Source organism: Seriola dumerili, unplaced genomic scaffold, assembly GCF_002260705.1.
Source record: "Seriola dumerili isolate Sdu_G_001 unplaced genomic scaffold, Sdu_1.0 BDQW01000036.1, whole genome shotgun sequence".
NCBI classification, from domain to species: Eukaryota; Metazoa; Chordata; class Actinopteri; order Carangiformes; family Carangidae; genus Seriola; species Seriola dumerili.
Window position 1 is genome coordinate 5,270,998 of NW_019174291.1, and position 24,808 is coordinate 5,295,805.

The 24,808-nt window shown below is 43.9% G+C and overlaps 1 protein-coding gene across 1 annotated transcript in view; it reads left to right on the top strand.

The window, feature by feature from the left end:
- Positions 1–295: 295 nt before the first annotated feature.
- Positions 296–24,808, top strand: part of LOC111216827 (fibroblast growth factor 12-like) — a 65,465-nt gene continuing 40,952 nt past the window's right edge. The window contains exon 1 of the mRNA XM_022738441.1: positions 296–687. Within this exon, the coding sequence (XP_022594162.1) occupies positions 660–687 (28 nt within the window). The 5' untranslated portion in view covers positions 296–659. The remainder of the gene's footprint in view (positions 688–24,808) is intronic.

Consider the following 24,808-nt stretch of genomic DNA (forward strand, 5'->3'; position numbering starts at 1 on the left):
CTTGCAGTGACTCCCACTTGCACCCCCCCCCAGCACGCCCCCTGACCGCCCACAGATATTAAAGGTTGCCATCCTCACGTAATAATCATCATCTTCATCTTTACCATCATCTTCATGTCACCTTAAAAACTCCTCCGGTGGTGACGTCACTGTGCTGTCCTGGCTCGAGCTGCAGCAACACGGCGCGAGCAGAGAGAGAGAGAGAGAGAGAGAGAGAGAGATAGAGAGAGAGAGAGGGAGAGAGAGAGAGAGAGAGAGATATCAGCAGTAGCGCGCGGACACGGCACAGGTGAACGCACGAGCCTGAACGTCCGCAGGAGGAAAAACGGCTAAGAAGGAGAGGAGAACCGAGGAGGATTTCAGAAAAAACACGTTCGTTTCTGTTTTTATCCGCGCGGGTCGCTTCTTCCCGGTGCGTCCCTCCTTCCTCCCTCCTCCTCCTAATCCTCCACCTCCTCTTCCTCCTTCTCTCTCGCCGATATCGATCTATAAGGTGATCGGCGATCATATTTTCTCCGGCTCGACGCTTGTTGACTACAGCTGACTCAGGAAGGAAGGAGGGATATAAAGGACGGAAGAAAAGCAAAGGAAGGAAGTAAAGTAGGCAAGTGGATTTGTGACGGGGGCCAGAAGACCACCAAGCCGCACCGCACCCGGAGATGGAGGGCAAAGAGAAGGCACCGGCAGGTAGGATGAAAAGGGGAGGGGGGAGGGGGGACTGGTGGATGCTGATCGAGGGATGCTTGGAAGTTTCCTGACAATGGAGGGATGTATGGGAGGAAGTTGGTGTCTTTTTCCGGGGGAGGGGAGGTGGATGGAGGGGTGGAGATGCTGATGGGATGGAGCAATGATGGATGGATGGATGGATAGGTGGAAGGATGGAGGGAGTGATGCATGTTGGGTAGAAGTGTACTGCGGTATCCTGCTGCCCTGCCTGCCACTGCTGCTCACATCCTGAATGCAGCTGCACTGGAGCTTTTAGGTGTGGTTATTATGGGATGGGGTGCAGTGTGTGTGTGTGTGTGTGTGTGTGTGTGTGTGTGTGTGTGGCTCTGCTGTGTGTTTGTTTTTAACCATACGGCTGAAATGCTGAGAGCAGCCTGATGCAGCAAAACACACAGAGGGAGACAGACAGGTGGGCTGAGGGAGAAACAGAGGATTAAGAGACAGAGACAGGTGAGCAGACAGACAGACAACAGGCTGGACAGAAAGATGGGATGTAGCAGGCAGACAGGTAGGAGCGTAAATACATGAAACAAGGAGGTAAGACTGACAAAAGACTTGAACAAGGGGCAAGTGAGGACAGACGACAGGACAGAGAGACAGACAGGAGGGCAGAGAGAGACACAGATGAGATGCAGTTATAAGGTCTGACAGAGAGAAGGGCAGGTAGTATAGAGCAGAGAGACAGACAGGAAAGTTTGACAATGACAAAAGACAGTGCTGTATCTGACTACAGTCATGTCAATAAAGCTTCTTTGAATGTGAATTTGACAGACAACAGGACAGGGAGACAGGCAGGAGGACAAACAGACGGGTGTAGAGAGAGAGGGACAGTTGAGAGGCTGTGAGACAGATGCGATGCAGAGAGACAGGTGTAAGATATAAGAGGAGAGTAGAGAGACAGACAGGAGGAGGACAGTTGTAAGTTAGACAGGAGGACAGAAGAGAGATGGGATGGTCGAGCAGCAGAAGAAGTTTGAGACAGGTGGAAGACTGGGAGACAGACAGGAGAGGAGATAGACAGGTCGAAGGGCTGAGAGACAGACAGGTAAAAAGAGAGGACTGAGAGACAGGTATAATCTGAGAGGCAGCAAACATCAGGGAGACATGTATGAAAGTAGAAAGACAGAAGGATGACAGATGATCAAAAGTCTAAGAGACAGGCAGGACACGTTGAAGACAGACAAAAGGGCTGAGAGAAAGAGAGAGACAGTTGTGAGACCTTAGAGAGAGACGGTGTTTGACAAGTGGTTTTCTGGCTGAGAGTTGGAAGAAAGACAGGAGAGCTGGGACACACACAAGGCTTGAGTGCAGAGACACAGACAGCAAGGGGGTAAGACAGGGAAGAGGGTGGAAAGACAGACAGGAGGACAGCTGACAGACAGACAGATGTGATCCAACTGTGTTTATTTGTGTCTGGGTGTGTCCTGAAGAGGAGTCCATACAGAGTGATGCATTGTGGCAAATGTAGTTCTCTAGGCCTGTTTAGTGTCAGTCTCTGAAACTGAGTCCCAGTCTGTGGTCTGGGTCCAGATGTTGGAGCTGATGTTAGCGACAGAGGCAGGTCACTGGCAGAGGCTGCTGGTTTGATTCCTGGTGCATACTTGATGAACCGTCTCAGGTGTTTTATATTGTCTCACTGTTGTGTTGTTGTGTTGTTGTGTTTATCTCTGTCATCGTCACTGTAACTTCATCACGTAGAAACCGCTGTTTATCATTTGTGTCGACACTGTGATTATGTTAGCATCGAGCTAACTTTAGCACATTGTTGTCGATTCATGTGCACTGTCCCACATGAAGAAATCATTTATTTATTTATACTTCAGTATACAATTCTGCCACTTTCAGACAAGTGCTATTTTAAACTCATATCCTTACATATTTATATTTTTGTATTTATATATTATAGCATGAGGACATATTTTTATATTTTATCTTTATCTTTTTATCTTTACCTTTATAATCTACTTCCTATTCTCTATTCTCTGCTGAGGGAGCAACTGTAACTTAACCTAATTTCCCCCTGGAGATCAATAATGTAGTCTTACTCTGACTCTGATTCTGATTAAATAAAACAACAGTCAAAAGAAGACAAACAGTAGAGACACAAACATCAACAGTAGCACCTTCTACATGAGACTCATCAACTTTTACTTTAGGGTTATTTAAGTTTTGACAGAAACTGAATCTTACCTCTGACCCCTCTGCAGAACTGTGTACAGACTGTGTGTAACCTGCTTGTCTGTTTAGAACAAACTGTTGTTGACAGATGAATGGCTGAATAAAAAAATACATTTTCAGATTAATCCTTATTTTTATTTGAGTGATACGATATATCGATTCTTAAAATCCTGAGTTTGATCTTTGTGTTTGTGCCTTCTCTCAGTCCACATGTTCTGAGCTCCGTGTTGTGTGTGTGCAGTGGGTACTTGATGGAGTCATGGCTGCACAGTATGTAACATGTCGAAGTGAGGTGTGAGTCACTGTGAGCTGGATCACAGTGTGTGTGGACCTGCTGCAGGTCACAGGACTGAGGTGAGTCAGGACTCTGACTCTGGACTCAGAGACTGAGCTGTGTGTTTTTGTTGGTTGAAGAGATGTTATCTCCAGCTGTGAGGTCATGGGAGTGGAGTGATCAGTGTGTGGATTCTGCTGTATTCAGTCTGAGCAGCAACGAACATCTGTCTGCAGCTGTCAGGCTGATGAGTCAGTGACAGACAGCTGTGCAGCTGTGTGGGACAGATTCATTTAAAGTTCCATATTTTCCTCTTCTTCTGTGTTTTATCTGAAGTGTGGATCCATAAGAAGATATATTTGTGGTTTTAAGAACCAAAAACCATCTCAGTGTAGTTTTACATCTCCTCTCTCAGGCTTCTCTCTGGAGCTCTAGGAACAACAAGCCAGTGACTGTTTTCTGAGTGATCCAATAAAAAATATAGCAGATTTCAGGTAAACACTCAGAGAAACCAAATCCTGCAAGGCTGGATGGTGTGTCCAAGTGGGCGCGGCTTGGGGCATGGCTGAGGGCGGTGATTGCTTTGTTGTGACCTCACAAAGTTCCAGAAGTCCTGACGGCTGGTTTTAAGGCTTAGTTTCTGAATACAGGCTGTGTGCATTTCTCTGTGGACTGAGGCTTTGATACTTTCACAGTATTAATGTAGAACCTAGACCTGATCTATAATCAAACTACACATGGACAGAGACCTTTAGACTATATGGAGCTTTAAAATGTGCTGCAGGTTTTTATTTTTCTGCCTAAAAATACAGTCATGTTTTAGTTGTTTTGCATTTGCCAAAGAAAATAAAATGCTGATCCAGTTTGATAAGGAGAACTAAACTGAACTTAGCTAATAAACATCATATCTCCTGTTCAAAGCAAAGACTTAGCTGCATCATGTGATCAGTCTCAGGCCTCATTTCATGTGTTTCTGTGTCCAGATAAAATTCAGATGAGATATAAGACAGTTTCATTCACATTCAGTCACAGAGCTGCATCTCTGTTGGTCACATCACACATCTGATTACAGATAAATGTAAATCACAGCCACTGGTGATGCACCTGAAGCAGCGGCTCAGGTCAGTGTCATCAGACAGACCGTGGACAAATGAGTGGATGTCTCCACACTCTGCAGGAAGGATTACATGTGTCATTTTCATTACCCCCCTTCAGAGGTTTGAACAGATACAGTATATGTCTCTGAGGCATTTACTTGAGCTCTGATACAAATCTGATCCACACCAGACTCATGTGACTCGATGTGAATGGGGTCTCATTGTTGGTGTGAAGGCGCAGACTGGGGTAGTGTCCTTCAGTCCAGATGTCTCTGCAGTGTCACTGGACTGTGAGAGGAGGCCAGTGGAAACTATGCTGATGTCAGTGAAACGCCTGTGATGCTTTAAACTGAAGAGACGAGAGTTAAAAGCCGGAGTGAGTCAGCTCTCTGCTGTTCATGAGACAGCTCATAACATAAATGCTGTATAATACCACTGCAGCAGTGGCTCAGCACAGGCTCCAGCCTGAGCTCTCAGATAATTCAAGGAACAGTTCAACCTTCTGATAAACACGTCTGTCATGACTGTGCACTAAATAAAAAGCAGCAACTCAGATCAGCTCAGTGTGGTGTTGTTATGACCAGGAGGTTGTGGGTCCATGTTAAATCCTGTGTGTATTAAATGGAGACTTTTATTTTGATGGTACACTGTTATATTTCCTATTGATTTCTGTTTCTGATTCTCATCTCGATTAATCAATGTATCTATAAAATATCAGGAAACAGGAAAAACACCTGTTATAAAAAATATAATTTCCTGCAGCCCAGAGTGATGTCTTGTTTTGTCCAAACAACATTTCTGAACAGGTGTGAACAGGACCTTCATGGTCTCCTCATGTCCGTGTGGGTTTCCTCTGGCTCCTCCCTGACAAAGAAAAGCATCATATTAAATCTGAGAAGTAGCAAAAGTTTGGCAAAAAAAAAGATCAAAATGAGGAATTGATTATTTGTTGATCGAGTAATTGGTTGATTGACTGATTGCAGCTGTAGTTATTAATATGTTGTGAATGTTTTTATGGTTTCATCCAAAGATGAGACACCTCTTTTCAAAGTAAATATTCAGCCTTATAAGAGGAAGTATTATTATTATTTTACAGACAAACTTTACTTCCTACTGAAAAGTATTAATGTGGCTCAGTGAGTTTAATTCAGCTGCAGGAAAAGGAAAAGTACAATTCTTTGAGCTGAGAAGAACCTCATGTCATGGTTTGATATGGCAGACACCTTTTGTTAGTTTTGTTTGGACTTTTTGCACTTGTTTTATTTTGTAATCTGTTTCCTTGTGTGTCTCAGTGTTTTGCTTCCTGTCTTGGTCCTGTGTCTGTGTGGTGATTGTCTGCCCCGCCCTAATGTGTTTCACCTGTGTGCAATCACCCTTGCCTCCCTTGTCTATATAGTCTTTGTGCTCCCCTTTGTCTGTGTCGGTTCGTCTGTTTAGTTTTGGGTTTGTTCACGTCGTCTGTTCATGTTTATTATTTTGGTAAATAAACCTGTCTGCACCATCTCCCGTGTGTTGGCTGCATTTGGGTCCAGCCCTTTACCCCTCAAACCCTTACATCCGTGACAGAACGAACCGACCTAGAAATGGACCCAGCAGTCTACACTAGCTTCATGGCTTTCTTGGGGGTGCCTCCGTCCTCTCGGCCAGCGCCCTCGTCGGTCTGCAGGCCCCTTTGTACGCTGACTGACCCCTTCTCGGACTCTGACCTGGACGAGCCTGACGAGTCCCCCTTTCTGAGAACTCGTCTGGCCATTTTCAGGGGCTTTCGTGGAGGCCACAGAAGGCGAGGTCATCATGGCTCCCGTAGCCACGGGGAGGCTCGGCCTCAGCCCCAGGTTCCTCGCTTGTGGCCCAAGCCAAAGTCCAAGGTCCCCAGCTTCCAGCCCAAGCCCCAGCTACCCCAGTGTCCAGAGACTCCTGCTCCTCGTTCCCTATCGGCGGTCCGACCAAATCCTGTTCCTCGTGTCCTGTCGGCGGCCCAGCTGACTCCTGACTCTAGTTCCCAGTCAGCGGTCCGGCCGAACCCTGTCCCTCCTGTCCTGTCGGCGGTCCAGCTGACTCTTGATTCTGGTTCCCAGTCAGTGGTCCGGCCGATCCCTGCTCCTCATTTCCTGTCGGCGGTCCGGCCGAATCCTGCCCCTCCTGTCCTGTTGGCGGTCCAGCTGACTCCTGATTCTGGTTCCCAATCAGTGGTCCAGCCGATCCCTGCTCCTCGTTTCCTGTTGGCGGTCCGGCTGAATCCTGTCCCTCAGGTGGTGTCGGCGGCCGCTACTCTGTGTCCCCCAGCAGCGTCGACGACTGTTCCCGCCTTTCCTGTGGTGTCAATGGCTGCTGCTCCGTGTTCTCCAGCGGCATCGACGACGGCTCCTGGTGTGACATCACCACCTCTCCTGGTTCCTGGTGTGACGTCACCACCTCTCCTGGTTCCTGGTGTGACGTCACTGCCTTCTCCCCTGGCTCCAGCCGTGGCGTCACCTCCGCTCGTGGTTCCTGTCGGGGCGCCACCCCCATTGATTCTTGCCCTGACTCAGCCCACGTGGCTCTTGGTGTCGTTGACTCCTGCCGGGGCGCCGCCTCCGGTGGTCTCTGCCTCTGTGCTGCCTCCGGTGGTCTCTGCCTCCGTGCTGCCTCCGGTGGCCCCTGACTTTGTGCCGCCTCCGGTGGCTCCTGACTCCGTGCCGCCTCCGGTGGCCCAGCTAACCCCTGATTCTGGTTCCTGGTCGGTGGTCCGGCTGATACCTGCTCCTCGTGTTCTATCGGCAGTCCAGCTGACTCCTGCCCCTGGTACCCAGTCGGCTCCTGCTCGCCCTCCAGAGGGGCGACGCCATCCTCCGGCTTGACCTCCGGAGAGACCCCGTCTTCGCCGCCGTCCTCCTGCTCGCCCTCTATATAGTCTTTGTGCTCCCCTTTGTCTGTGTCGGTTCGTCTGTTTAGTTCTGGGTTTGTTCACGTTGTCTGTTCATGTTTATTATTTTGGTAAATAAACCTGTCTGCACCGTCTCCCGTGTGTTGGCTGCATTTGGGTCCAGCCCTTTACCCCTCAAACCCTTACATCCGTGACACCTCATCGTTTACTGTTTGTTCCTGTGTGACAGCACAGGTAGCTGAGAATGAAGCTGTAGCTCTGACACTGACAGTGACCTACAGTATGAGTCCTCTGCTGGAGGACATGATGGAGACAGTGTCCACAGTCTGATTATTGTTGATTGATCACAAATCAAACTTCACTTCATATGTGAGTCTTATTCAAAATAAAATTCAAATAATCCAGACCTTCATTACATCACAACTGAACTACAGTAATCCCTTGTATTCTCACCTGCAGTTGGTCCAGAAAACAGCTGGATGTTGAGCACATCACCCCAGTCCAGCCTCTCGCAGTTTAAAACCCCACTGGGTGTTTTCCAGACTCTTCATGGTCTGACTCCACCTACGTAACACACCTCATTCACTGGCCCTCAGTCCCTGGACAACCAATCTCTCTTGTCATGACTCAAACTAGAAGGGGACTAACAGAACTTCCATGATTGTGGAATCAGTTGATGATAGAAATGAAATGACTTTTTAAATCCAGGCTAAAGACACTTTTTATTCACTGGACACTGATTCTTTTATCTGTTGTCTGTGTCACACCGTGGTGAGGTTGTCTTGTCTTGGGTTTGTTTTGTCCTGTCATTTCCTGTTTTATTTTGAAAAGTAATTCTCCTCTCGTTTCAGGTCACTTGCCCTTCCTCATGTGTCTCAGTCTGATTGCCCTAAGTGTTTCCCCCTGTCCCCTATTTCCCTCCATGTGTTTAAATAGTCTGTGTTCCCCTTGTCTTGTGCCAGAGTGTCTTCGTCCTTGTCCTGCACCTGAGCCTTTTGTCCATGTCCACAGCCATAGAAGTCGCCAAAGTAAGCTTTATGTACCTCAAGAAGAGTGATTTTTTTGTTTGTAAATTTTGCCCTAGTTAAAGTTCATAGCCCTTTGTTTTTCCTCGTTAAGAGTGATTTTTTGTTTATAATTCTTGCCTTAGCATATCTTCATAGATCTTTGTTTTTCCTCGTTTAAGAGTGATTTTCATTTCTTATATCCCAGTTGTTTATTTATTCTAGATCCTCCGCTTAGTAGCGTGAGTAGACTTTTTGCGTTATTTTTTATAGTCAGGGTTTTCCTCAGTACGGCGCGTTTTGTGTTTATTGGTTTGTTTATTTTGAGTAGTTCCTTTTTCCTCCTCCTGGAGTGTTTTTTGTTCTTAAGATTCAGAGTCTAGTGTCTAGTTTTTTCATAGCCATTGGTTTGTCACTCTGTCTGAGGTCTCCAGTGAATTCAATAAAAGCCTTTGGTTTTCTAACATCTCTGCATCTGAGTCCTGCTTTGAGTCTCGGCCTGACAGTACACTCTGGCCAGTATGGACTCAGCAGAGACTGACCAGATAACGGCTGCGCTCCGCGCACGGGAGACCCGACTCTCCCGCCAGGAGGAGTTTCAGGTGGTGATGTTCACGCACTTGGGTCAACTTTCATCCCAAGTGCAGGATCTGCTCGGACACCTGCAGCAGACCCACAAACCACCCATTGTGCTGGAGCCTCCAGTCACAGCAGTTGCTCCTGTTCAGGCTGTATCCATTGCCGGTACATGGATCAGACTGAGACACATGAGGAAGGGCAAGTGACCTGAAACGAGAGGAGAATTACTTTTCAAAATAAAACAGGAAATGACAGGACAAAACAAACCCAAGACAACCTCACCACGGTGTGACAGTCTGTAATTCTGTATTTGTTTCTGGTTGTCTGTTGTTGTCATCGGTGTGTTTCTCTGTGTTTTACTTTGTATTATATTTTTATATTTTCTTTTATATTTGTCCTTTAAACAGCACTTTACTTGAGCTGTGTTTAAATTTGCTGTAGAAATAAAGTTTACTTCACAAACACTAACAGTCAAGGTCACAGGAGGAGACTGCAGTACTTCAATAAATATGAGCTGCTGTAACATCATCAGATTTTATAATCTCTCAAATATAAACATGAGAATCAGCCTCATGAATCCAGTATCGGTTAGTATCAGATATCTTTATGTTGACATCTGTGTGCAGGTCAAAGGTCACGAGGTGTGAACACCTGTGCTCACATCCTGTGGAGCAGAGACAGAACTGCACATCAGTGACTGTCTTCCACGTTTGTGTCTGAAGATAAAAACAACAGGAAGTGAAGAGCATTCTGAATCAGAATGAGGAATTGATAAGATTTTATTGATACAAATGCCATTATCGATTCTGCTTATCGATCCGATTTCTTATCGATTCCCTTATCGATTCCTGTGGATTTTCTGTGTGGAAAAAAGTAGGCCTGTACAGGTTTTCAGTGTCAACAATGCAAATTTTATGATGAGTCTCTAAACACTGAACAAGACAGATAACTGCTCTGTAGTTGTTCAATCCCTCGAGGAGGGGGGGCTGTCTGCCTCTTTAGGTCTGCCTTGTATTCATTTACAAAAAGAGAAAAAAAAAAGAAAAAGGCTCTTGGATGGGAGCCGGCTCCCCTCCTTCACTTAAAACAGCCAGCTCGTTTGCGACTGACACAACACTAATACATACCTTCACTGCTCTGCTGAGACTGGGTCTCAACTGGAACTGGTTCTCGATTCCCATCCCTAAGCATGAACCTTCCTCACATCATGTTCTCCATGTTTCCATTGTCTTAGCTGTGACTGGATCCTTTAACAACCTCTTCTTCTTCTTCTGTGGTTTAATGGGAACGACTGGAGAATCAGCTGTTAACTCCATCAGTAGGGCTGTGTATTGGCAGGAATCTGGCGATACGATACATATCCTGGGGGGGGGGGTGACAATACACTATATTCAGAGTTTTTCCTGGCCGAAAATTAGGCGGGGGTGGTACTAAGCCATACGACAGGGGTGTTAAAATCATGTAAACGTCAACAAGTACTAGAATTTTGTCGGGAGGTGATGTGCCTTATTGATTCAATACAGGACGCAGCATTTTATTTTCAAATACGGGACGATTCCGTATTATACAGGATGGGCGGAAACCCTATTCACCTGTTTGAAGAGTTGCAATTTCAGGTCACCGCCTCCTTCCACAGGTAGGAAATCCAGCGCGTTCGTACTCTTCTTCTTTGGCAATTTCAGATTGCTCCACCTGATGCACGGATTACGATACAGCGCCACTATATTGCCTTAGTGGCGTACAGCCGCAACTGCAGTTACAAATGTCAAATCCACCGAGTATCGAGAAAACAAGTACTACAATTTTGTCAGGAGGCGGCAAGAAATTTGACCAAGGCAGCCGCCACCCAATTCTCTATGCAGGAAAAACCCTGATATTGCGATATATTGGGATACTATAAGCATGGCGATATATTGCGATTTTTTTCAAGTCTATTTTTAGAAAAACTCATAGAATAAAGAACACACAATGTTATATGCATAAACAAATACAGTGTATTTTTTGCATTCAGACTCAGAACAGTTGGAAACTTGTTGCTTTAGCTGGTGGCAAGCTATGGTGCTGCATCTGAAAAAGGTTGTAACACGTATGATCCTGCCAGGTAGTCGCACCACAAGTCTAGCCATGACACAGGGTTTTCCCTAAGGGCTGTACATTAAAGCATTTCCAGCCGGCTACTCTTTCCCTCCTGAAGTCCTGCGTCTGTCTGAGAAACGCAGATTTCTAATGTGAGACTGCGTTATTGTGTTGTTTTGAGAGAAGAAGAAGATCTCTGCAGATCGGTTTTTAAAAAAACGCATTTTCACCCAACTCTGCATCTAGTCTGCAGTTGATGTGAACTCGGGTAATCTCGGGTGAGCTCGTTGTTACTGTAAGTAAGTGCAATAAAACCTTTGCAAGTAAAAAGCCAAAACTTTATTAATACACCTGTTCAACCTGCATAAATGTGAGCATATAGAATGCGATATTTGCTCTGCTCTGTCTGCGCCGGAGGCCTGTACGCTCGCGAGATCTCTTCATCTAGTGAGAGGAGTGGAAGGAGGGGGAAAGTCAAATGGCTGAATGCCTGCTGCCAACTAGCGGTCGGAGGCTTAAATACAACACAAAACCACTGTCACAAAACCAGTCACCATGTAAACTATTGATAGAATATTGATAAAACGCGTTAGTATAACGTCATGAAATATCGCAATATTTTTGTGTGTCGATATTTTCTTACACCCCTATCCATCAGTCAACTCAGGTTCACACAGACTTCCTGTCAGATTCAATCAGCTGATTTTAATGTGCAGGAATATGTTCTCTAGTTTAAACAATCAGAGACCAGGTGAGTACCGTGTTCATCCAATCAGTTGCAGGATGAGTTCAATCAGCTGACGTGTGAGTGGAGGACAGAGCTGTCAATCATCTGATCTGATGACCTGTGCTTTCATTTCTGTCCCAGATCCTGGAGGAGTCTGGATTCAATCTTTCTGCTGGATCTGTGATTGACAGGTGGTCTGTGATTGACAGTGCGTGGGGCCTAAAGAGGCACGACCCAATGTAACCACAGAGAACAGTAGTGTGTATGAGTGTGTCAGCTTCAGTGTTTGTTTACAGCAGACAGATCAGTGTGTTGTATTGATTCTGTTGAGGACTGTAGTGACCTACTGGCCAGACCAAAGTAACCTGAGACACACACACACACACACACACACACACACACACACAACACACACACACACACACACACACACACACACACACACAGCTTCCCAGAGGAGGTGTGTATTTTTTTTGTCAATTTCTGTTTGTGTTTTCATTTATCAGTCAAATCCTGTCTGACTGTGTGTGTGTGTGTGTGTGTGTTTCTGATTCTGGATGATTTAGTTTAAGTATCATGTTTAAGAAAAATGTGAGTCCACACAAATCACATGATGACACAAACATTTATTATTATTAAGGACTCAGTCTAGGCTTGGATGATTTCCAAAATGTAATATCTTCAGTCCAGTCTTAATATCACGATCTACCAGCTGAGCTACCAGGTCCCCCAACACATGATCATATGTTCAGTCTTTAAGCTCCACACAGAGTCTGAAGAGCCTGATTTGATTCAATTCTGATTCACAAGGTACCAATCCAATGCAATTCCATTCAATCAGAGATATTTCAGCTACAATACAAATTTTTCTTGGATGTGAATCAGATTCTCAGAGGTGCTGTAGATTGTTTCTTCTGAGCTGGCGCATTAGTAAAATATTCATGTTTAGATTAGTAATGGACCCAAAACAGTTACATTAATGCTCTTTTTATTCAATGTAACCAACAATTTAGACACATCTGAAGGAATAACAAGTAGGTCAGTAACGTGTTGCTAACGTACCTCAGTGCTCCGGCTACAGTGTGTATGAACAGGTACAAACCTGCTTCTTCACATCTTACATATGGATGTTTTTGTCCAGCTCTTCATAGTTTTTAAATCTGAAATACAGCCACATACTGTATCTGCCTGTAGACCTGTTCCAAGAGAGGAAATGTGTTTGCCATGTTGGTGTCTGGTCATGTGACACTAACAGAGTCACAGCTTCATATTAAAAGGTCCATCGCTGGATTTTATGAATTTATATGAGATTATTCAAACGAAGATTGATTTGAATCAGAGAATCGATTGTTTTCAACCCATCCCTAACAGCTTCATCTATTGCTGCCCTATTGATCTATCAGTAAACTAAGATGATCAATAAACTGGAGGACAGTAGTGAACTGTGTGATAACAGAGTAAGTCTGCATCTGAACCAATCAACTCTCGGACCAGGCATTTCCCATCATGCTTTGAGGTGCCTTGATCTGTCGATCAGAGTGAGTCAGGATCAGGTCGGACAGGAATCTGAGTGGTGATGCTGCAGCGATCACAGCCCATCAATCCTGGATCTGGATCCTGGATCCTAACTAATGACTTCACCCTCTCCCTCTGTGTGGAGAAACTCTCACACTGTGCCACACGACTCAGATGGTGGAGGTCACTCATGGCTCCTGCAGCCCCACCCATACTGAACATGACTGACCTGTCAGGAGGAGCTGGTTTAACAGTCTGGAGGTCTGGACTCTGGATCAGTGACGGCCCACAGCTGTATGAGACAGGAGTGTTTAAATCCACATCATGAAGAGGGACAGAGATCTGACCTTTAAAACCCAGAATCCCAGAACCCATGAGTTAACACCATGAAGAGTCCTCAGTGATCAGGCACACACACACACACACACACACACACACACACACACACACACACACACACACACACACACACAAATACTCCCCTCCTCCACTGTGTGGGAGAAGGACATAAACAGCAGGAGATGCTGAGCTCAGCACAGACAGGCTGGTGGATGTGTGTTTGTGTGTGTGTGTGTGCCCCTCCCTGTTTATGGCCTTTTTTCCTCTGTACTGGTTCAGTCTCAGTCTCCATCACTCACAGCAGCTCTTAGCTCTCAGATTTCAGATTTTTATTTAATCCAAACTTGATTGTAAATTATATAAAACCCTTCTTCTCACTCATCACAGAGCTGACAAAATGTTACATCATTCACATGTCCATTTAAAGCAGCAGGTGCTTCAGCAGCACATGGAAGCAGATCAGGGTCTCAGGGATCAGGTAACTGCTGACAAGAAAAAGCTTAATTATTTCTTTAAATGTGAAAAACATGTGAACATCTGACTCTGGTTCTTTTATTTTACGTAAGTAGAGCTGAAACAATAACAATTTTATTGACAGAAAATTACCTTGTGAATCAGAATTGAATCAAATCAGGCTCTTCAGGCTCTGTGTGGACTGAACATATGATCATGTGAGTGTTATGACAAACTGGAAGATGTGAATTCATCCTTTCATGTATGTTCCTCTAATAACCACAGCTAAAAGTTCACTGTTGAGATGTTTGTTGGGGGACCTGGTAGCTCAGCTGGTAGATACCACAAACCATCAAACTATTGAATATCCTGATATTAAGACTGGACTGTATGAAGATATTACATTTTGGAAATCATCCAAGCCTAGACTGAGTCCTTAATAATAATAAATGTTTGTGTCATCATGTGATTTGTGTGGACTCACATTTTTCTTAAACATGATACTTAAACTTAAACTTAAACTCATCCAGAATCAGAAACACACACACACACACACACACACACACACACACACACACACACACACACACACACACACACACACACACCGTCAGATAGGATTTGGCTGATAAATGAAAACACAAACAGAAATTGCAGAAATTGACAAGAAATACACATCTCCTCTGGGAAGCTGTGTGTGTGTGTGTGTGTGTGTGTCTCTCTCTATCAGGTTACTTTGGTCTGGCCAGTAGGTCACTACAGTCCTCAACACAATCAATACAACACACTGATCTGTCTGCTGTAAACAAACACACTGAAACTGAAGCTGACAGACACACACACACACACACACACACACACACACACTACTGTTCTCTGTGGTTACATTGGGTCATGAGTCTTTAGACCCCACCCACTGTCAATCACAGACCACCTGTCAATCACAGATCCAGCAGAAAGATTGAATCCAGACTCCTCCAGGATCTTTAGTTTAAGTATCATGTTTAAGAAAAATGTGACTCTACACAAATCACATGATGACACAAACATTTACTATTATTAAGGACTCTTGGTTTTAATATCAGTACAATCTTTGAGTTTGACACTAATGGATTGAGAAAATCATCTGCAGAAGAATCAAGAATGGAAATAATGATCAGATGCAGAGAGGCAGGATGTGGAAGAGAGGCTGAGCGTGTTATTAACAGAGGAGAACAGAATCAACTGGTGAAGCTCCGGTCACCTGAGAGACGATAGAATCAGTCCTCACAACAGCCTCAAAACAACATCTGTTTAAAGGAAAGAAGAACCAGGATCCTCTAAACCTTCAGACCCTTTAGTGAAGCTGAAGCCCTGATCTTCCACAGAAGCATCAAAACACAAGTCTGGGGGGACGTCTGAAAAACTGATTGACATTTCTAATGCTGCAAAGAATGACAGAGGAAGAGAATGAATCATCACTCATCAATTGTTTTAAATGAAACTGTCCTGGTCAGAGCGACTCTGTCTGTACTGTGTGCAGGTGTTTCTATGTGTCACGGCTCATGTGTTGTTGTGTCGGTCTGTGTGTAATTATTGTGTGGGTTTGGTGTCAGATTGGTGGTCATTTATGATTTCTTCTTCATGTCACAAACACTAGACTTCAGAGTAGAACGAACACAGGAAACACCTGAACACACAGATTTTATCCTGCCGTGACTAATGAAGAACCAGGCCTCTCCTGAAACTGTCAATGATCCTAACAGGTTATTTCTGATCGATCAATCACCTCTGACATGTCATCTGATCAACGCTGACCTTTGATCTTTAATTAAGTACCACAAACGGTTGTTAGTTTTGTTAGTATGTGGCCCTTGTATGTAGTTGGTATGTTGGTGGACATAATGTATTTTAATGAGTTTAATTTAAAGGACAGAATGAAGTGTGGAGAGGATGAAGGTCATGTAGGACAAGGCTCACTTTGAGTCTTGTAACATGTCTCTGACTCTATGCTTTGACTCTTTTAATTACTTGTCTCTGATTTCCCATGAATCAATTGACTTACCCATTATAAACATTTATAAAGTATTTATATTCAGGAGCTGAAGTAGAGTTAATGGTGAATGTGGAGGAGATGTGGCAAAAACGGCATGACATATTTAAAAACACAAAGACACACCACTGTCATAAGACAGTGAATGATGATACTGTATGTTTGAATATATATATATATATGTAGAGGTCATAGTTATGATTTGTCACAGACACATGTTGTTTGTCTTCTGTCAATCTGAGACTGGAAAATAAACATACAGGTCATTATATAAAGAGTGTTGACAGTTGATACAACATCAGGTCAACTCACAGCTGTTTCTACAGAGTTGTATCAGCTCCTTATACACAGTGTTGTCTGTTATTACTTCCTTCAGTAACATAGTGTCTCTTTGTCTTCTGTTGAAGTCTTTGTGCAGCTGTTGTGAGTGAACACGGGTTCAGGAGGTCACCATCAACTCACTTGTTGTGTTGCTGACTGTGCTGTTACTGTTGTTGGCTTGTCTTTAGCCCTGACGTTCCTCCAATAGACACAGTAGCACAGTAGAGCTACAGTAAAGCAGCTGAGGTTCACAATTCACAGTAAAATCAGAGCAGAAACAGAATACAGATCATGATTTTGTTTCTACTCAAAAAAAGATTGTCATATAGGTGTCCCGATGGTTCACCTGGTAGAGCATGTATCATTAAGTTGTGGTCCTAACTGCAGAGGCCTGGGTTAGGCCCTTTGCTGCATGTCATCCTCTCTCTCTCTCTCTCTCTCTCTCTCTCTCTCTCTCTCTCTCTCTCTCTCTCTCTCTCCCTGACTTTCCTGTCTCTCTCACTGTTGCTATCAAAATAAAGGCTAAAAATACCCTAAAAAAATAACTGGTCAGATTGACCACCACTACGGCTGATCATGTTCATGTGAAGACAAGAAAATGTAAAAACCTTCATCTTGTTTGAAACGATGATGATGTGTATTAAATCAGTCATATTTGTGAGAAATGTTCAGCTCCACAATTTGTTTTTCTTTGTCTTAGAGAGAGAAGTTTGACTCTGTGCTGCTGTTTACACAACAGAACCTGCAGCCCTCTCCTCTCACTGCTCCAGTATTCACATTGAGCCTAATATCACTCAACATAATCAATGCTAAAGTGTTAGCATGTGGCTAATGGATGCAGTGATGGATGATGATGTTGTCCAGATTCCCATAATGCAGCCTCTCTGTTGACAGACAGGACAGTCAATAAAAACGAGGTGTGGTCCTTTAAGAGCATCGCCATGGAGACAGTGTGAAGGGGCGAGATACAGCAAATGAGAGTGTGTGTCAGAGAGAGAGAGGAGCAGAGCGAGCGAACGAGCATACCCTTAAAGTGTATCGTCATGTAGAGAGAGAGAATCAGCAGACCTCAGTTATTTATGAGGCTCTTCTGCAAATGGTCTCACACACACACACACACACACACACGCATATGCACACACACACGCAACACACACACTGGCTCCCTGCTGTAGATCTGGGTTGATGAACAATCTAATGTAATGCTGCTGTGTGGCTGCAGCAGACGAACACCACGGATATCTCTGCTGCATTATACTCCCATCAGCCCCAGCTTCATCTCCAACCAAACACACTGTCCACAGCTCCAACCACTCCCTGTGTTAGGAAGCGTTTACCAATATGTCAAAATAAAAGTCCTGATCTGGAGCCTCTGACCTGTTTGTATGTGAGAGTAATTTAATTTAATTAATTAAAATTTATTTTAATTAAAAGTCTGGTGTTACAGAGAGCTGAAGTGAAACCTGAACTTCCAGGTTCTGATCCAGAACAAAACTTCATTCACAATCCAACTGTCATTTGCTAGTACAAAGTCCAGCCTTCAACACAGCCTTGTTCAGCAGTACACCATGTGGCTCCCTTCATGTGATTAGATAAGGATGGAAAACAACCTAATACCAATGTTAATTCAATATTCATGTTTTAGCTGCAATTAACGAACACCATTTCTTATAAGTCCTGGACACTCAGAGCTAAATGTCAAAGCTCGACAAAAGAGGTGAGTCCATGAACGAGTTGAATGGTCACTGTGAGTCCAGACCATAGACTGTATAAAGATGTATGTCACCCACAGGTTTCTGAAGAGCAGCTTTGAAGCTCAGACTGAGCTGCTCCACTGTCGCCATGGTGGGGCAAGTGTATGCTCACCCACCTGTCACTCAGAGAGGCCACACCCTTAATAACCTCCATAACCTTGAGTCTTAATAAAATGTAAACAGGTAGTTATATAAAGTTACATAAACAGTCGTCATGAAGGAGGAAATTAGCTCTAGAGACCAAAACTGTTTTTGTACCAGGCTGTAAACATGTTTATTTCTGCTGTAAAGTTGGACATTTTAACATGGGAGTCAATAGGGATTGACTCACTGTTGGAGCCAGACTCTAGTGGTCAGTAGAGGAACTGCAGGTTTTAGCTCTTCAGTGTTGACTTCAGTTTTCAGCCCAGGAGGTTGATGCTTGGTTCAGATGTGTCAGCAGCAGGACACAGAGATCAGAGATCACAAGTAGAGAGCTGAGACATGACTTTGTGGATGTGGATGAAACCAGCTTGTAGTTTCTTCCTGTGAGCTGTAGTTTCTTCTGTGAAGCGCTTTTTGAAGGTTTAAACTTCACTGCAGTGGATGGTGATGTGTCTTTGAAAATGGAAAGTAAACTCCAGGAACATGCTTCATTATTGATGAAATAAAAGCTGAATGAGAGATGTGTTGTGCTACTGAAGCTGGAGGAACAGAGGCCAAACAGGAAGTGATGGCATGACTTCAGCTCTGTATTCTATATTTTTTTGACCTCCGCACTGGTGACAGTCAGAGCCGGAGGATTTATGTTTTCAGGTTGTCCGTCTGTTCCATTCTGAACACGTTATCTCAGTGACACCTTGAGGGAATTTCTTCAAATTTGGCAAAAACATTCACTTAGACCCGAGGATGAAGTGATTACAATTTGATGGTCAAATGTCAAAAAGTCAAGGTCACTGTGACCTCACAAAACAAGTTTTTGTCCATGACTCATGAATTCATTCACTAATTATGACAATTTAACTCAAATGTCCATAAAGATAAACTGAAGTGATGACATTTATATCCAAAAGGTCTTCACTGTGACATCATAATTTCTGCAAAAACACTTCTGGCCATTAATCAACACTGTAACTCAGGAAGGAGAGACTGTGACCATATTTACTGTAGCTGAACGTGTTGGTGGAGCTAACAACCACAAGAAGGTAAATCAAGTTTTTTACTGTTGTTAAATCTCATGTTTAGACTCAAACCAGCAGTGTGTTGGTTCGTCACTACACTTCCTGACCTCCCTCTGTCTGTGTCTCTCTGATGGCTGCTCAGGTTTGCATGGTACATTCTTCAGGGTGAAGGTTTGGAGGGTGGTCTCCTGCAGTCCTGCAGCTCCACTGTTTCCTTTATACATCACATTGTTGTAGAATAGTGTCATCAACGGCACATTGACACACAGCTATAGTCCAGAGGAGGCTCAGTCTATCAACATAGTGAAAACACCTGATACAGACAGTACATTGTGAATCTTGTATCTTGAATCTTCTGTTGGTGCAGTGAACGCAGCACAGAGTGGCCTGACTCTGTTTAAGATGGATTAAATGTTAATTTATGTCTGACACAACTTTAAGGGGCTGTTTGGGGATTAAGACCTTGTTTTAGGGTTAGGGAATACATAATGTAAATAAAGTGTGTGTGTGTGTGTGTGTGTGTGTGTGTGTGTGTGTGTGTGTGTGTGTGTGTGTGTAAACCTCCAGGTGAGAGTATACACGCACACTGTTGTTGCTCAGGCTGTGAGTATTTCAATTTCCCACCCACACTGCTGCAGATCTGCTCCTCAACTGCACAAATGCACACACACACACACACACACACACACACACACACACACACACACACACACACACACACACACATTGCAGTAATCCTATAAAAGTATGCATGTACATGAAAAATCATCTGCGAGGTGTACAAACTGAAAAGCAGTGATACAGGATGAAGCAGTTACTGATGGCGGGTGGGGGCTGGAAGGGGGCATCATCCTCTTCTCCTCTGTCACGCCCTGGCGCCTCGTCCTCTGCTGCTGCCCGCCCCCTGCTGGTCAGACTGAGAACAGACTCTGCAGTGACACAGCAGCAGCATCAGGCTGGAACACGTCTCTGTGCTTCAGTCTGAGTGAGTCCAGCTGCTCTACTCTCAATATTAAACCATATGCAGGTCAGGTTCATGATGATGATGACGTGTCATGCAAATAAATATCCTTGGCCCACATGAGCTCACATGACAACACAGATGAACAGAAACAGGTTAAGAAACGTTTCAATATTTGTACAGATGATGAAGAAAAATAAAGGACAAAGACTCAGTCATCCATCCCACTTCTCTCCAGGGGCGAGATGCATAGATGATGTGTACACAGAAAAACCATGCAGATGCCATTTCCCGCAAATAAATTGGTCTTTATAAAGACAGGATGTGTCACCTCACTCATTCCTTTGACCATGTGAACGCACGGTTTCCAAAGTGATCCAAGTTACAGAGAAAATACTAAATAAGCAGAGACACATAATTTAACATAAAATTAAATAACCAACTTCACGGAGCTTCCCATTACATGAAGTTGAGAGTAAAACAGGACTTTACATCAGAGTGATTGTACTAAAGTAAACTGATGCATGTTTTTCCCTCAGTTTCACAATCAGTGAACTTCTTCTTCCTTGTCTTTCTTCTCTGTCTGATCACTTGTGGCACAGTCAGTGTTTTTATACAAACTGATGGATTAAGGGAGTGTCTTCATCCATTTATGGTTAATTGTGGGAGTGGAAATGAGGCTCGTGCACATGCGCCCAATTTCTCCATGAGTGAGAGTTATAATGTGTATGAATATTTTTGGTTATGTGCATCACATAGTTTTAGTCATGAATCTACACAGAGCTTTATGCATCTGGCGCCTGGTGATTCTGATCGTCTGAACAGGAGACACAGGAGTAAAGGAGACTCAGGTCACACAGTCCAGAACAGCTGTTTTCCTCCCGAAAAACTACACTGGCTCTTCACTTACATTTAGAGAAGAATCTAGAGAATAAAAATGATCTGAAAACTAATCTACAGAGGATCAACTACTATAAAATAGTCTTCCACGGTGCATGAAGTCATTGTAGTGATGTAAACTCTAATGAAGAGTACACAGTGTGTCATACTGCAGAGAACAAGCTGTAATGGACAGTAGTGCACAAACTGCTACTCAGGTATTGATCCTGATATCACATCTAAAATATTCATCATCACTTTATGTCCATTAGAGCATCACTGCATCACATCTAATGTGACAGTCGAGACGTGTCCATATCCCACTGCTGCTCTCATCCACTTTAGTTTATTACCTCCGCTCAGGAAGTCAGGTTGTCTGTTTGTTGTTTGTCAGCAGGTTTACACAAAAATACTTGAAAATACAATTTGCACCGAACTGAGTGGAGGGAGGGGTCCTGGTCCAGAGAAGAGCTTGTTTTATCTTGGTGCTGATCCAGGGGCAGATTCTGGAATTTCACTTTCCTTAATATTGGGAGATTATTTGACATGTTTCTCAGGAAACAACCTTTGGATCTTGATGTAAAAAATCAGGCATGTTTATGGAGTTGATCTATGAGTTTTTACAATTTGATAATCTTGATCCTTTTATCTTTGTAGTATAAGAGCTGCACAGACGTGTAGGATTGTTTGAGTTTGGCAGAGGTTTGCGCTCCACTAGAGCTGGATGATGTGACCTGTAAATACTATTATTGTTATTTATATTTTTAGGTTATATGGTGATACACAATATATAACTGGATATTTAGAGATCTCCTCTAAAGCTCTTCATAAATGTGTTTTAACACTTTGATGCATAAAATCACAGCAGTCTGATGATTGAAACATCTGTCTGCATTCAAACATTATTGTTTACTGTTTATTATTATTAGTGGTTTCTATGGGAACTGTTTTTTAAATTTGCAAAAAGGGGGAAATCACAACCAAGAACCAGTTGGTCCATCTCCATTTTCAGTCACAGTTTGTCAACATGTTTAGACTGTAAACTTCTGTTGCTCTCTCCAGTTGAAGCCACATTGGAAACATCCACTCAGAGGAGAATCTGCAGAGCAGGCAGAGGTCAAGCTAAGCTAACAGGCTACGCTATAAAAAGGTAGTTATGTGATTTAATTTAGGGCTGTCCCAAACGATTATTCTTTAAACAATTAATCTAGCGATTATTTTTTCAATTATTCGACTAATCTAACGATTATTTTTTTGCAGAGTCTGCAGACTACCGCACTGTTGGTGTCAAGATTAAAGTATTCCCAAACTTTGGAGGACCGTGTGCGAGCCTTTTTTGCCGCGTGTTGCTCCACACGCTCCATCGTACTACTGGTAGACGACGCCATGTTGTTCAAATAGATTACACAGATGCAAATCATTCACGTAGTCAATGACTTCAATTATGTCACTGCGTTGTCCCAGCCCTTGCGCTGCGCTTGTATCCAGGTAAACCAAAGACGATGGATATAAACGGTCCCATTAGAAAGTTCCGGTTTTGTTCTAAGAACATTTACCCTGTGTGGTTTTACACGACGCGTCGACACTAAAATTCCACATCAAATAATTTTTATAATCAACAACGTCGATTACGTCGGATAATCGTCCCAGCCCTAATTTAATTCACTGAGAGGCTCAGAGGCTACCAGCAGTTACTGGACACTTTTAAGGTGGAATGTTTCCTTGTGTGTTACTCAATGCATGATTGATGTTTAGAAATCAATCAATACACCTTGAATGTCAATATGACAACTTTGACCATTTCATTTGTCTTTATTAGCTCTCTACATGACACACGCTTTAGTGATGATTAGATCTTCAAGTGCAAAAACATTTTTATAAATTATTTCATCACTTGCAGAAAAAATTGATTTTTTCAACCCAGTCCTATTTACTACATCCAACATGGAACAAGCTGCGATACATTAAGTATATTCAGTAAATCATCCACCTCTGTGCTCTACTACTCTGTGCTGTTCTAGTTCTTGTTGAATTCTTCATTCATGAGAAGAGAAACTTGAGAACGTAGCAGATGTTCGACTTCCTCTTCAAGGAAATACTGACAAGTCAACCTGCAGGGATCAAACCACCATATGCTTCATCAGAGCTGCAACACACACACACACACACACACACACACACACGCACGCACACACACACACACACACACACACCTTCCTGACACCACACCCACTCTACGTCGTGATTGGTCAGCTGAGTTTGAAATTGTGTTTTTCTCACTTTTCATGTGAACGAGTACAGTTTGTTCACATTAAACTGGTCACATGTTCAAACATCTGTTTCCTGATTCAACAATTTTTCCAAAATGGCCTCCAGACTGTGTAACTGTTAAACGTCAGCTTGGTGTTTCAGTGTGTGTGATGTGAGGGTCAATGACTGTACAGCAATGTGTGTGTGTGTTTCAGGTTGTGTGTCTTTGATATAAATAGTCATGTTCTCCCTCCACTCCCTGATATTTACACTCTCAGAATAACCCCTCTCCTCTTACTGCAGGATCACATTCACACAGACCTGGACCCAGAGCAGGACTCCAGACCTGATCACAGACCTGATCACAGACCTGAACACAGACCTGAACCCTGTCAAAGACACCCAGACTCTGAGAGTCTGACAGCAGCATGTCATGCTGGTCTGTGTTGTGCTGCACTGAACTGTGGTCAGTCTGTGTCCTTGTCCATCACTGAGAGATGTGATTGAGTCACTAACAGCCAGATCCAGGGTCAGTTCTCCATCACGCATTATTGACAGGGTTATTGTTTAATGAATAATCAGACTGGTCCTGAATCAGCTCTTCATTCTCTCCCAAGAACAAAACTGTGAAACAATGTTCAAATAATCCAGTAAATATGACACTGACCCCCCCACACCCCACCCCACTCTGGAGGCTCTGCTGCAATAAAGTTTATGTCATAATTTATGTGGAGCAGCAGCGGCTGCAGGAGCCTGAACTATGTGACGTGATTCATGCTCATGACAGGAACGTATTTCACTACAACACTCTTATGACAACAGGCACACTGTTAATACCAGCAGTAGCTGAACCAGAGCCTGGGCTCTGTCTCATTAGAGTCTGAGGACCTCTGCTGCTGTGAGGACAGAGGCACTCAGAGTCCAGGAAGTCCAGGTTTAGATGCGAGGACAGAGGTGTCCACTGTGCTGTGTTTCAGCGAGTGCAGCTCAGAGTCAGTGACAGCAGCTGGGTGCTATGTCGTCACATGGGCGTGAGCTCTCAGAGGTATGTGCACCAGAGCCTGAACTGACTCCTCTGATCCTCCATTGACTGTTGAACTAACTCTCAGCTCACTGAAGTGACTGCTCATTGATTAGCTTACTCACTGACTGATTGACTGACTGATTAACTGACTGCCTGTAGACTCCTCTAATCTCTGGTGTGAAGCTCCAGTCCACTCTGATTCCGGTCTCTGAGCAGAGTCAGATTTCTGTGCACGATGACCCGTTACTGCAGCCTGTTCCGTCGCCTGCTGTCGGGGGAGAGTAAAGGAGAGGAGGCAGACGAGGAGGAGGGCAGTGCTCACAGAGAGAGCAGCCAGCAGGGTGAGTCCGCTCCACAACCACAACACCATGCTGGGCTTTACTTACCTCTGCGATTCCCCTGAGGGAAATCTACCTGCAGCAGAGAGTATTCAAGATTTAATCAGCTGTAAGCATCATTGATACGAGTCAGAACAGAGGGAGACGTCAGCAGGTTGACTCAAGTAAATGATGGACCGCTCTGCTTTAACTTTAGAGTGTATCTTGTTGTCTAGTTGTGTGTTTGATTTAATTTAAAAAAAACATGGAAATGAA